A 15110-nucleotide genomic window follows, 5' to 3' on the forward strand; every position below is an offset into this window, starting at 1 on the left:
CTTCCACACAATCCCAGTTGTTGGTACAAAGCCAATCAATTTGTTTGAGAGTTGTGAGAGAAAGCATGCAATTTACAGGCACTTGGTGCACATGTCAAGGAATTTCCAACTCTAGCGTTAGCTATCTCTGAAAACCCCCGCCCCCTTGAGGTTTGGCAATGGAAGGGATCCACCTTTGAAGGAGCCCCATGTTATCATAAGTTGGTGTGTGGACCTAAATGATTATGATGAGCCCCCTCTATTGCAGGGAATGTTGTTTAGCTTCTGTTTCAGCCTATAACATTCAATGTTTTAAAAACCAGAACCGGTGACCGGATCAGTCCACCTAATGAACCGGTTTCAAACCAGAACCGGTCGAACCAGGACTGGTCAGGTCTAAACGAACCGGTTTAAAAAAACTACATTAAATAATTAATTTTTAATGAAAAAACTATTTTTAAGATTTAAAACCATGATTCCAAGCCAATAGAAACAAAATATGCAAGATTTGCTCATCTATATACCATGTAAAGGTGAATATATCAAAATGGCATCGAGTGCAATACATATCCGCAACAAAATACATAATCAATGAGGCTCTAAATGGCCTCTAGAGTTCGAAAACAATGCTCTAAGCTATGGGGTCACTGAACTACTACAAGTCTACATATCAGTGATCAACAACATGATCACTCATCATCATGATCAAACTCATCACCACTACTAGACAAGAGATCATCAACATGAGCTACATAAATAATATGCCTCCGAGTTTGAGGACTCCTAAAACTCCTCTACAACTTTAGCAGTAGCAAAAATAGACATCAAAACTACAAATCACTGATCAACATGGTCACTCATGAAACTCATCATTGATTCAATGCTACTAGAAATACATAAACATCATCAACAAGAGATACATGAACATCATCTAGCTCAAAGTCTTCAAACTTGGATTGCTCAACCTTATAACATGATAGAAATTGAAAAGGTTTAACATGCCTAACCAGTGATTTTGGTTTGAGTGAAGGGTTCATCTCCTCAACCTTATAATGTGGTAGAAAAAAATTAGCATGCCTAACCAGTTGTTTTCCTTTCGGTGAAGGGTGCATTCTTGTTAAGGCCATGGTAGAGGAGTTCAACAATCAGTACCACCAACATGAACAAAGTTCAACAATCAATGCCACAACGATCAAGGTTCTTAAAGGGCTTCATGCTCTTGATCAAATGCCAATCTCATACCCTCACACATGATAGAATCAAATGGAAACATTGCAAACCCCTAAACCATGAAATCCTGAAAACCATTAAGTCTGTTGAATTTTGAGTGAAATCTAAAATTCTAGTTTCTACATATGAAATCCAATGAGGTCGAAACCACTCTCAAACATCCTGAGTCATTTCATGGTAATGTTAAAAATTTAAGTAGAAGTGGCATTTCCTTTAATTTTCATTTTCATTTCCTTTAATCTTCATTTTCATTAAGTAAAAGGATGAAAATGAAGATTAAAGGAAGGATGAAAATGAAGATTAAAGGAAATGAAAATGAAAATTAAAGGAAATGCCACTTTTACTTTAAGAATTTAACATTACCATTAATTGCTAACATTGTTAGGGTTGAGATGTGTCAGGAAAATGAGAGGGTAGCCATGTTTTTCTTGGACGGACTATTTTTGGAGGAAAACAACCTCCAATTTCCCTCAAACTAGCTTCAAAACTCACAAAAATGCATTTTGTAGGGGTTATAGCTGCCCTGGCAATAAACCGGCCGGTTCTGTCCTAAACCGGACGGTTAGGACTGGTTCGGCAAAAAAAAGGCGACATGAGGAGGTAAACCGGGTTTTTAAGCCAGTTAGACCCGGTAGGCTTGCTAACCGGCCAGTTTGACCGGTTACCGGTTCAGACCTGCCGGTTTTTAAAAAACTGATAACATTATGACACTATTGACTTTGGAACATGTCATTTCAGTTTTGTTGCTTGATGTTTTAACGTTTGGCTTAAGCCAACTCACTATTTTGAGCTTTTGACAGTTTTGCTAGTCAATATGGCAGATACATAAGCAACGTGAATTTTTGTATTATAACGATGTATACTTTGTTATATTAATAGTCAAATGAGGGTTACATACAAAAAATATGTATCTTATTTAACATATAAAAGTGGCATCCAACATCAAAAGGTTCTCGAGTTGTCTCTGGGACTCTCACAAAATGCGCCCCTTGGGGAACAGATGATTTCCATTTCTGAAATTATAAGTGTGTTAATATAGGAAATTATAAATGTTCCAAACATGCCAAAAACTACAGCATTGCAATAACATAATCAACATTGACATGTTGTTCCAGGAGTCACGTCCTTGGGCTTTCACTTCTTTTCAGGATTAAAAGACAAGAAATAAAAGCTGCAACACGATATGACTTTCCTTTCTTGGCCTCGTTGTGCAAAACGATGATACAAAATATATCTGGTGGGAAATGAGATCATGATTCACCAATGAAGATGGTTGCATGTCATGGCACCCACCAAGGCTCAATTCACTGGAGAAGCAAACAAACAGCTGGTGCCAGATGCAAGTCCAAAGTAACTCTGATGGAATAGCACTCATCACAGCAGCTTAGCTGAATAGAATTGCTTGTGATAGTGGTTTGTCCCTCTTCAAGCCATTTCTCCCACATAAGCAGACTGTAAGGCACAACCACTTCAGGCCAGTTGTAATGCATCCACTGAGTTTGAAGGAAACAATTTCAACTATATATAAGAAAAGGAGGTTAAGATTTTTAGCAAAGGCTAATACTTTACCCAATGTCTAGTAAGATCTTTGGCAAGGTCTAGCTCATCAAATTAAATGAAAGAACGCCAATATTGCATAAATTGATACATCCCCACTTTTAAATAGTACAGTGTAAGTCCATAAGGGATGGGAGAACTCATACCATATTTAGAAGAGCATAACAAAACAAAAATCAACATCTGAGATCCTGCACTCCACTGCTTCAAATGGGTGCAGAAGTCAGCATTGCATCTCTGGCTACATAGAACTGAGGAGCAAGTTCCGCCAACCAAAATGCATCTATTCGTGTAATATTGCGAACATAATTCTGATTAGTACAAATTAATTCGTTAAAAATGACACAGTCTGGCTTTGTGCCAAACAAGACAGATGAGGGATGAATTGAAACTAGCTGGCCATTTGCCATAGCTCTGCAAGAAAACAAAAATATATTAAATAAAAAGGAAAATTTTCAATGAACACTAAAACAGAGATATAATTCTCAGTTTAGAGATGTACCGATATGTTCCATCAGGTTGCTTACAAGCTGCATTAAGGAAAAAGGAAGCAGCAAGGCATCTACGAAATTGAATCCAATCTTCTCCACATGAGACTATGGGCAACCCCATTGTTTGCACATATCCATGTATTTGCCTAAAAAGGATAAATATTAAAGATAAAATTGAAACATGGAGAAGAAACTATCATTATATCTATAACTGCAATACTTATCATGTTAGATGTAAAAAAAATCTAAATCAATACATAAAATACATTAACATTACCTGTGAATATTTACAGCATGCCTGAATGAACGGCTATTAACAAAATTCGACTTGCACCATTTTTGGATGCTTTTGTCCAGTGTACTGATTTTGAAATTGCTCACAATTGTAGACTTGTTTTTCTGCAATTCCTCTAAACAAGCTTTATATGCATTCACCATGGTGATATGATCTCCATCTGGACTGCAAAAGCGTTGCCTAGCTGCTCTTGCCTTTAGATAAAATTAGGTTATTCCATTGTAATATATTCATGTACTTCTAATTCTAGTTGTACCTAACATACTTTCAATTCTCATCAGATCGGAAAAATAACTGGGTAGAACATTCACTTATAACTTTTACCTCTTTCATCTTTTCACGAGGAGTATAAAATATAGACTCAACCGAAAGCATAGCAACTGCTATTAGCATTTCTTCTGAACAGTTGAATGAACAAGACACAAGGATAGCTTTTGCATAAAAAGGCTCTAAAGGCAATCGAGCCATTTGCAAACCAACAGGGTCTGATAGTTTGCCTTCATCTGTCAAAGCTCCAAGAGCATACAACTGCTCCAATGACTTTACGATTGCAGCCCTGTTATCATAAAAGAGTGAATATACCCATGCGTTTTAAAAGCTTTCTTAAAAGAGACTGCCCCACCCATGCATTTTAAAAGCTTCTTTAAAATAGACTACCCCAATATGTGAAAGAACACAAAATAACCACATTAAAGTTTATTAATGGGAAAACACTAGCATCAGGCATGAGATAGAAATTGTTCTAGATGCTATACTACAAAACAAAACTGCAGCAATAACTGCAGTCAATGAATGAGTTATAACATGTACAGGTGGAATAAATAGTATTCTCATTTTATTTTATTATCATGCAATTGCTTTCCTCCAAAAGCAAGAGAACAACTTGATAAGTTGATATAATCAACATTGCACAAAGGAGTAAAATTTGCAATGGGACAGAATTTTAATCAAAATGCGAAATTGACCAGACTTCAAATATCAACCAGAGTCTGTATTAGTTAGTAATCATCTAACAAGACCTGTCTGTATTTATTTCATCCTTCACGCTGAATTTTGGACAACTGCCATGACCTCGTGACTTTGCTTTCAACCCAGAAAACAACTGAGCAAACATCTCACCGTGCCATACATACACTACCTTGCTCATAATGCCAATGAGTAAACCCTAAAATATATTTATGCCAGGAACATCAATGATCCAAGACCAAACTTCTCAAAATCTACCCATAACTTCTCAGAATCCACCCATATCCTACAATCAATCCAACCAAAATACCAGAATGCTCACACTCCAAAAGAGTTATTTCACGGACTTCTGACTACCTACGATGTATATAACATCCCACTATTTCCACTATCTGAACTCAAAATTAAGACATAATCGTAAGCTTTTAGCCATAATTCTTAAATTGTGTTACACAGTTTTCAAAACACTTGAGAAAAAATTAAGCTCTCATGATTTTGCAAATGGGATCCATAAAATATCAAAGATCAACATAAAAAAATTTGGTGTGAATAAGAGATGGTTGATCTCAGCACTTTGAGGTTAACTCTGCTTTTACAGTTCTAACAAGAAATTAGTTTAAACTTTATAGTTAATTTCATCATTAATGAGCAATTTGAAAATTGACAGTCACAAAATATTTTATTATTGTCCAACCAATGACCACAAAAGTAGGTCAATGGGAAACCCAAGTACAACAGTGTTGATACAAAGTGGGAATGCAGAAGCCACTCTTATGGAAGCAAGAGAAAAGCAGATTTAATCACTAAGTTCTAAGCTCTAAGAACAAAGATGAAAAAGAAACAGGCAAAAAGGGAGTGCCAAATACAGATACAACTGTGTGCATAATGCTGGAATCCAAACCTCTAGGGGAAAGGTTATGAACAAGGGTACAAGGAAGAGAAGAGCATGCACTACTGGAGCTGGTACCCGCAACCAAGGAGGGAGGATCAAGGAGGGAGGCCAAGTGGTATGTCCCTCCCTTGAGTCAACAATCTCAGTATGAGCATCTATCCTAACATTCAAGGCCTTGGAGAAGAAACTCCAAATAGATGACTTACTAGATGAACTGGAAGACTGAAATGTGTCAGTGCCTGGAAGAGGCAACCCACAATTGAGGTCTGGAGGAACTCCACTGTCTGCTAGTGTGATGTGAACTAACGCCAGCTCTAAAACAACATATCCACAAGGATCTCCAGGAGAAACAACCACTCACTGGTGGAGCGCATATGCCCTCTTGATGTCTAATGGGTCTGCAAGGAAAACTGGTGCTTCTCTCAATCTACAGCTAATCTTCCTTTCAGATGGGAGCACCGAGAAGAAAGTTGTTATCATCTAGAGCAGTGTTGCGGGGGAGTGCCCCCCCCCCCTCCTCGATCCGGCTCCAAATCCGCGTTCCAGGTGGGAGTGACTCAGGAGCGGATCGGGAGCGCGCGCGCTCCCTACAAAAAATTTCGCTCCCTGCCTTTTCGGGAGCGTTTTGCCTTTTTTGCAATTTTTTTTGAAAGAAACAAATAATTTTTGAGTGAGGTAGCTTAATGATCAAGTCTAGGCCCTAGCAATGATATGCTATTCATGCTAATGTTAAATTCTTAAATTCTTAAAGTAAAAGTGACATTCTCCTTAATCTTCATTTTCATCCTTTTACTTAAATTTTTAACATTACCATGAAATGACTCAGGATGTTTGAGAGTGGTTCCCGCCTCATTGGATTTCATATGGAGAAAGTAGAATTTTAGATTTCATTCAAAATCCAACAGACTTATCAGTTTTTCAGGATTTCGGGATTGGGGGATTGCAATGTTTCCATTGAATTTTGTCATGTATTAGGATATGGAACTCGTATTTAATCAAGAGCACCAATCCCTCTATGTACCTTGATGTTAGTGACATTGGTTGTCGAACTCCTCTATCATGACCCTCCTAAAAATGTACGCATCACTCAAACAAAATCTTGACTTGACATGCTATGCTTTTTCTATCTTATGTTAACGCTTAGAGGGTGATATTAATGACAAAGAACCCTATACAGATACAGAGGTAATGACAAAGATACCTCTGGATATTAATGCTTAGAGGGTGATATTAATGAAAAAGATCCTGATTTTCCAACAAGACTAAAAAATTAGACATTTCTCGTAGTGGCAAGAGGCCCAAGCATAAGAAATAGATAATAGATTTACTTCTCTTTTCTAGTTTCTAGTAGCTTTTATACCTATTGACTCTTTCATATTTATTATGATATTATTTTAAACAATATATGACAATTTAAGTTTGAAGTTGGCAATTATAACTCATTAGTAATGAATTATGAATATGATGCTTCATGAAAGTTGAAAGCTGTTTCATTTCATTTCATTTTATAACATTTCATTTCATGTTAGATATTATTTGTTGTAATGGTTACACTTAGCTTACAAGTACAACTTTGGTAATCAATGATGATAAATGTTATATATTGAATTTTGAAAGCTTGAAACTTTAAGATTGATGAATCATGAGACTCAATATGTTGTATGTTACTATGTTACTAACTTGTGGACGTGGTTGATGAAGATTATAACTTCTAGATGATTGTTGTTATATGGTTCAATCTATGTTTTTTTATGTTTTTTATATCTAATTCATTATTCTACATGTTTTTGTTGACATATATGTATCAAAATATAAAAAATATATCTATATATATTATATAAAAAACGCTCCGGGATTCATTCCCAAACCGGGAGCTTATGAAAATGTCGCTTCCGCTCCCGTTTTCGCTCCCACTCCCCACTTTCGCTCCCGCTCCCAAGTAACACTGATTTGGAGGATATCCAGCAGGGTCTTCTTCTTTTCTTCTTTTTTTCTTTTTTTTGTGTGTGTGTTGGGGGGGGGTGGTGTGTTGCTTCTAGAACCGAAGATCTGAGTTAGCAGGCCTACATCACAAACAAGGTCAGGATCTCTGGTTCAAAAACCAAAAGGTGGAAAGAGAGTTCTATGAAACCCTGAAAAGATAGTAGAAACACCCTCTGGTCTCACAATAAATAGGACAGGAGAATATGAAGTGTGTTGAAATTTCCTGGCGTCACTTTTAATGCAAATTCAGAAATTTCACGTCAACCTTGAGATTCCCCAGATCTATTTCCTGTCAAATTTCAACAGCAATAAATTTCACTTCTGTCCAACCAAATAGACTAAGCAGCCAAATAAAATAAATACTGAACAACTGTACTTCAAGGAAAATAAATGTTTCCATCCCTTAGGGCACACTTCCCAACAAAAATCAGATCTGAAACCTATTTATTACAGCTGTAAATCTGCCCACTTAGCTTCTTTATGTTTGTCAAATCACTCTGTGAACACACAGAATTGTCCTAGGCATGCTGTGACATGTTGAACCACTTGATGTTTGGGACATGTTACCCACCAAAAGTGGGTGACCCCATAGGAGAATTTTTCTCCTAGACATCTGTTCAGACCAATGTTTTAAAACTCCGACTTAGGTTCAAAATAAAACAGTGCGAACAACGCATATGGATTTCAAATGAATTGATAAATCATGAGCAAGCTGAAGCTCAATAATAATACAGAGATATTTACAATAATAGAAACATCAAGTTTCTATGTAGAATATGGAAACAATCAGTTTCATCTAAGAAACTGCTAAAAGAATAAAAATAGCAACAGCTAAAGAATGAGCATTAAATACTAAATAGGAATATTCTAATACCCTCCCTTAATGCTCAATCTATTTGCAACACCAATAGACCCTCTGAATTTTACAAATTTATCAGGACCAAGAGGCTTGGTGAAAATGTCGGCGGGCTGCTTTGTTGTGGGAACATATTGCAACTGAATTGAGCCGTCTTCAACAAGCTGGCGAATGTAGTGGCAATGAGTTTCCACATGCTTCGTTCGTTCATGAAAGCCTGGATTCTTGGCAAGTTTGAGCACTCCCTGATTATCACAAAACAAAGAAGTAGGCCCTGTCTGGGAAACATACATATCTGCAAGCATATGTCGAAGCCAAACTGCCTCACAGGATGCCTTAACTGCTCCCCGATACTCTGCTTCTGTTGAGGAGAGAGCCACTGCCTATTGCTTCTTACTAGTCCAAGTAACAGCACCAGATCCTAGACTAAACACATACCCAGCTGTAGATTTACGGTCATCAACCGAACCGGCCCAGTCAGAATCAGTGTAACCACGGAGTATAGGTTTGGAACTTCGAGTGTATAGGAGACCATAATCAGAAGTGCCACGCACATATCGTAGCACACGCTTTGCTGCTTGCCAATGATCAGCTTTAGGAGCTGACATGAAGCGGGAAATGTAGCTTACTGCAAAGCTGATGTCAGGTCTGGTATCAGTAAGATAGATGAGACTGCCCACTAATTGCCTGAATAAAGTTTCATCCGCAAGGGGAGAGGAGGACTGTGCTGAAAGTTTGAGCCCTGGTTCCATAGGAGTCGTGGCCGGTTTGCAATCCTTCATTCTAAACCTGTCCACAAGATTTTTGGCATACTTAGACTGAGAGAGAAAGATCTGATTTTCAGTCTGCCAAACTTCAACCCCCAGACAGTAATGAAGAAGTCCCAAGTCTGTCATCTCAAAAGTTCTGCATAAATCTTGTTTGATCCCATGGATCAAATGTGCAGAGTTGCCAGTAATGATAAGGTCATCCACATAGACAACCACAAACAAGATATCATCACCAGTGTGCTTGATATACAGGTTTGCATCAGATGGGCTCCGCTGAAAACCCTGATCTGTCAGGTACTGATCAATTTCCATGTACCAAGCCCGAGGAGCTTGTTTCAATCCATAGATTGCTTTAGCTAACCGACACACTTTCTGTTCTTGGCCAGCAACCTTGAATCCTGGAGGCTGCATCATGTAGACTTCTTCTTGGAGATCACCATTTAGGAAAGCACTCTTTACATCCATCTGATGAACTTTCCAATTGAACTGAGCTGCTAGGGCAAGCACAAGCCTTATGGTACTCATCTTGGCTGTAGGAGCAAAAGTCTCCTCATAGTCGATGCCTTCCTTCTGTGAGAACCCTCGAGCCACAAGACGAGCTTTATACTTGTCTATGGTTCCATCAGCTTTGTATTTCACTTTATACACCCATTTGCAGCCTATGGGTTTTTTCTCTGCAAGAAGATCAGAAAGTGTCCATGTATGATTCTTCTGAAGACTTTGGAATTCGGCTTCCATAGCCTGTTCCCACTCAGATGTACCCTTAGCCTCTGAATAGGTTTGAGGCTCAAAAATACTGTGTAGGTTAGCCATAAGAGCAAAATTGACTGTAGACTGTTGTCTGTTCTTATGTCTAGAAGTTCTACCTTCAAGGAGCTCATCATCCCGGAGATCACCAATGGTTTTAGCCCACCATTTAGGCCGAAGAGTAGAAGAACCAATATCAGGAGTAGAGGAACCAATATCAGGAGGAGGTGGAGAAGACTCAAGAGCAATAGGGGCCGCAAGAGGAGGGTTATTTTCTGGAGGAAGCTCAGATAGAGTATTATCAAATACTGATGCTACATCATCCCTCCCATCAGGTGGACCGACCGGAAGAAGAACACTGTGAGGCTGATCCTCAGAACACTGCTGAAAGAATCCTCTGTCCTCATCAAAGACTACATCCCGACTGAAGCTAAGACGACCAGTGGCTATACCTATCAGCCTATAGGCCTTGTGATGATCACTGTACCCTGTCATCATGAGTTTCTGGCTTTTGGAATCCAACTTAGAGCGCTTAGCAGCTGGAATCCAAACATATGCAACTGAGCCAAATACTTTGAGATGACTGATCTTAGGCTTACGGCCAGACCAAACCTCTTCAGGAGTCTTCCCTGTAACAGCCTGAGTGGGTGATCGGTTAAGAAGGTAAACAGCAGTAAATATTGCTTCAGCCCAGAATCTGTTTGGAACACTCCTGTGCTGTAACATGGAACGAGCCATTTCAACAACTGTGCGGTTGCGGCGCTCGACAACACTGTTCTGCTGAGGAGTGTAGGGTGCGGTTAACTGACGTTTGATGCCATGAATATCACAGAAATTGGCAAAAGCTGAAGAACAAAATTCCCCCCCATTGTCGGTCCTAAGAGTCATGATGTTACAGCCAAACTCTTTTTCAACTAAGGTTTTAAACTTCTGAAAGGTACTAAGTGCATCAGATTTATTTTTTAGAAAATACACCCACATCTTTCTACTGAAATCATCTACAATAAGTAAAAAATATTTGCAAGCAGTGATAGAAGCTGTATTCATAGGACCACAAATATCAGCATGAAGTAACTGGAGTACCTTAGATGCGCGCCAAGATTCTCCATTCTTGAATGAAGACCGATGTTGCTTTCCCGCTTGACAGGCACCGCATACCCCCAACTGCTGAGTCTGAATATCAGGTAATCCTGACACAAGTCCCTCCCGGGAGAGCTGAGAGAGATACTGCATATTTAGATGCCCATATCGTTGATGCCAAAGAGTATTGATGGGAGAGACACGTGCTGCTAGAGCCACTTCTGGAGAGTCACCGGTGTCAAGTAGCCTATATAGACCATGGTCCTCTAGGCCAACAGCAACTGTTAGACTAGTCTCCCTGTCAATAATGGAGCACTTGTGTGCACTGAACACAACATCAAGCTGAGGAGAATTCCTCATAATCTGGCTGACAGACAGCAGATTAATTTCCATACCAGGAACATAGTATACATTCAGAAATATGAGTGTGCGCCCACCAGACTGAATTTGAATTGTACCTCTGCCAGCTACTGTGTACTTTTCACCTCCGCCAAATACCACGGAATCACTGAAAGGTGAGAAGTCAATAAACCAGTCACGCCTGTGAGATAAATGGCGTGATGCACCAGAATCAATGTACCATGCAGAAGAAGGAACATGATCTGAAGACCTTTTAGCCATAAAGGAGTAAAAGGCTTGATTTCCTTCTAACATCAGATTGGTGAGCGTGGCCATTTTCCCAAAGACAATACAGAAGTCCAGCAAAAAAATATATCTCCACAGTCTAAAAAAAATAGCAATAGAGCAGATTCCACTACTGTAGCTGTACCCTTCTTTCACAAGTCTTACACTGTTGCTTGAAGTGATTTTATTGACTATACAGCTGCCAGTTTAACACAGGCTGCAGAACAAATTCTCCACAGGCAGCCTTGAGCAAACAAATGCCAAACTTCAGAGATCAAGTAACAGGAAATAAGGGCCGAGACTCTTGCATGGCTAGGGCTACAAGATACGTTTTAAAATTCCTCTTTCAGGTGTGATGCCTTTTCAAATGAAGGAACCACAAATAAATTCCAAGAAAATATCAAGATGACTGTATGAGACTGACACAGAACCTTAACAAATTCTGCCTTGAACAATGCACAAAAATTAACTCAGGACTCGAATTCTCCACACTCTGTTCTAGTAAAGAATATGTGCAAATGTCAGACCGCGCTCAGCTCACGTGGCAGCTGCCCCCTGATAATTACGCACCAGTGACTCCGAATCTAAGAAGGAGATTTCGACTCCAGCAAGATCCAGGTTTCGAAACCTCTCAAATCCGTTCTTCCGAACGGCTGTTCACGCCCCTCCAGCTGAAGCTTCGACGCGATCTTGGATCTCGTCCAAAATTGAACTAAAAACGGTCATTTCTGACGCAAATGAGAGAGCATAGGGTCCCGAAACCTTGAAGCGACGATTAAATTCCAGCTCGTCGGTGGATGTTCGAGTCTTTCGGTCGGAGAATGTCGTCACGTGAGCTGTCATTTTGATAAACCCACGCTGCCGTCGTTTTGTGGTTCCACTGTCGGAGAATGCCGTCGTCTCAAATTTTCACGTCCAGCGACACAGGGCTTCGAACGACAAATAGACTGCTGCTCATAACACCACGATCCAGCTCCTGGGGTTCCGGGTTGTGATGCAAACTGGTGATGTTGCGTTGGAAATGTAGCGATTATCCAAAGTGTTGTAGCGATTATCCAAACAGAATCGGAATAGTTTGCCAAGGAAGCCGTCAATCAGCGAAGGTGCTTAAATCTCAGAACATGGCCAAGATGTCATCATTTGTCGACTTGGCCACAGGAGAGGATGTCGTGACTCGGATCTCGTTGTCGCTGAAAGCAGTGAACACTGCAGATGCGGCCGCTGCAACTGAATATCAGGTGTACAGAATGAGACAGACTGGTAGCCTTTTTGAAGTCTTTAAAAGAAAAGCAAAACGATCCTGCAACGCAATGTCGCTTTCTGCAGGTCAATATAGATCGTCTCGAGCAATCCCGAAATGGCCTCCAGAACAGAACAGCAAGGTGCGTGCTCACAATGCGCAGATTTTGCCCACGCTTCGAATCTCCGCGCCTTTTAAAATTTTCGGACCAAATTCCGAAAATCAAAGAAGCGTTAACCCCAGACGACGGTAAACAAGAATTTAGACAGCAATTAACGGTTTCACATTGCCTGCGTCGTCAATCTGAAGGCAGAAAGAGAGGCCCTGTCCGTTTTATAGGTGTGCTGCGCTATCGACGAGAATTTAGAGAATGGCTGTCGGAATTCGACGCGCATATCGGAGACAGACCTTCTGCACGAGATTTTAATATAAAGGGAGGAACGGAAATGTCAAATAACACTCAGCTTCTGACGCTCGTGAGCAATCAGCTTGAAAACAAAAAAAAACAGACCCTGAGAGCAGTTTCGAAATGAACTACTGAATTTTTCAAACTATGAAAAATTATTTCGAAAAAAAAATCCCTGTGCTCTGATACCATAAAACAGTGCGAACAACGCATATGGATTTCAAATGAATTGATAAATCATGAGCAAGCTGAAGCTCAATAATAATACAGAGATATTTACAATAATAGAAACATCAAGTTTCTATGTAGAATATGGAAACAATCAGTTTCATCTAAGAAACTGCTAAAAGAATAAAAATAGCAACAGCTAAAAGAATGAGCATTAAATACTAAATAGGAATATTCTAATACAAAACCGGTCAAGGGTCGGCTCCGACTGCGACTCCGACTTGGTATCGACTCAGCGGGTTTGATTTCAATGACTCAGTGGTTGTAAAAATACATTAAATATTTATTTTTTATAAAAAAACATAATTTTAAAGATTTCCATTCATGTTTCCAAACACAAAGCATTAGAATATTGAGAGAAGACAACATATGATCAAAGTAGGCTCATGAATATATCCATTATATCAAAATGGCACCCAGTGCATTGTCCAATACATATATGATATAGAGATCAAAACAAAAACACAAAACCAAGGAGGCTCTAAATGGCCTCTACAACAAAAGTAAACTGTAAAACATCACTAGTCACCAGTGCTACTGGCTACTGCTAGAGAAGCCAACATCATCTGGCTCAGACTCTAAATCAGAGTCAGACAGGGAAACCCATGGCTCCTCCTCATCACCATCTCCAACTGCAACTGTAGAAGTAGTAGCACTAGCAGGCGCAGCAACTACATGCTGAGATAGACGAGATATGCGCTTTCGTCATGGCTGAGTAGAGGAAGTGCCTGCAACGGAGGACTTGGGGTTCACCCTAGTACAAGTGGATCTGCATTCAGCTGAACATTATGTTTTGTAGCAACTTCAACTAATGCCTCTATTTATAAATCCAAATCAATACCAAAATCTTCGACAGAAACAAACTCTGTTGCATGACTCTCCACTACCCAATGTGATGCTGGATCAATATCTTCCAACACAATGGGATCTGTATCAGTTCTTTTGTTTAGCAATTGGTTGTGTCTTAGTCGAAGGTTGTATTGGACATAGACTAGATCATTTAACCTTTTTTGTTTCAAACGGTTTCTCTTCTTCGTGTGAATCCTCTAAAAGGCAGACCAATTACGCCCACACCCAGTAGCACTGCAAATTTGATTCAAAATACGGATTGCAAACTTCTGCAATTGAGCATAATGACTACCAAATGCCTCCCACCATTGCGCTGCAAAAAACATAGTTGTGTAATGAGTTAGCTCAACAAATTATATCCAACTTTCAAATTATAAACAATTTAACAAAATAAGAATTTGAAAATTGAAAATTGTTTGTTTACCTCGCTCATCCCCTTGCAATCCTTGCTAGGTTATTGCCAAAGGTACCTGTGGCTCTGCTGAAACAAGTGATTTGTCGGTGTATCTCCAGCTGATCACTCTCCTTAGGGATCATGCAGTCATTGCAGTCAATCAATCCATATCTACCTCCCCAGTCAAAGCTTCTACCTCCAGAGCTTTATAATGATACCTTGGGTTCAGAAAAAACCCAGTTGCATGCATAGGGCAATGGAGTTGATTGTTCCATTTTTCATCAATGATTGCCCAATTGGGCCCATACTTAGCCACTCTATCCTTGTATACTACCTTGATTTGCTCCTTTGCTTGATTCATAGCCTCATAAATGAAGCCCATAGCCAATCTTTCGCCATCCACCAACCGCAACACCTTAACTAGTGGCTCAGCAACCTTCACAATCTCTGATGCCTTTTTCCAAAATATTTCGTCATTAACTTTCTTTTTCACATCTTTGCCATCCTATTTGCAAGACCATTG

The 15110-nt window shown here is 39.5% G+C and overlaps 1 protein-coding gene across 4 annotated transcripts in view; it reads right to left on the minus strand.

Moving 5' to 3' along the window:
- Positions 1-2180: 2180 nt before the first annotated feature.
- LOC149168559 (RNA helicase family protein) overlaps positions 2181-15110 on the minus strand; it is a 241472-nt gene continuing 228542 nt past the window's right edge. Inside the window, exons 10-14 of one of the 4 annotated variants that reach the window (XR_016259754.1) lie at positions 3877-4108; positions 3535-3746; positions 3269-3403; positions 2913-3180; positions 2181-2661 (exon numbers count right to left, since the gene is read on the minus strand). Coding sequence is in view for 1 of the 4 variants with exons in the window: in XM_089428313.1 (XP_089284439.1) it covers positions 2973-3180; positions 3269-3403; positions 3535-3746; positions 3877-4108 (787 nt within the window). In the remaining 3 variants the exon portion in view is untranslated. Of the gene's footprint in view, positions 3181-3268; positions 3404-3534; positions 3747-3876; positions 4109-15110 lie in introns of all 4 variants that reach the window. The other 3 variants (XR_016259752.1, XR_016259753.1, XM_089428313.1) reach the window with 3 other exon arrangements.

The sequence above is a fragment of the Pinus tabuliformis genome, chromosome 4_2 (assembly GCF_031772625.1).
Source record: "Pinus tabuliformis cultivar Carrire ecotype Pingquan chromosome 4_2, CPIR1, whole genome shotgun sequence".
Taxonomy (NCBI): domain Eukaryota; kingdom Viridiplantae; phylum Streptophyta; class Pinopsida; order Pinales; family Pinaceae; genus Pinus; species Pinus tabuliformis.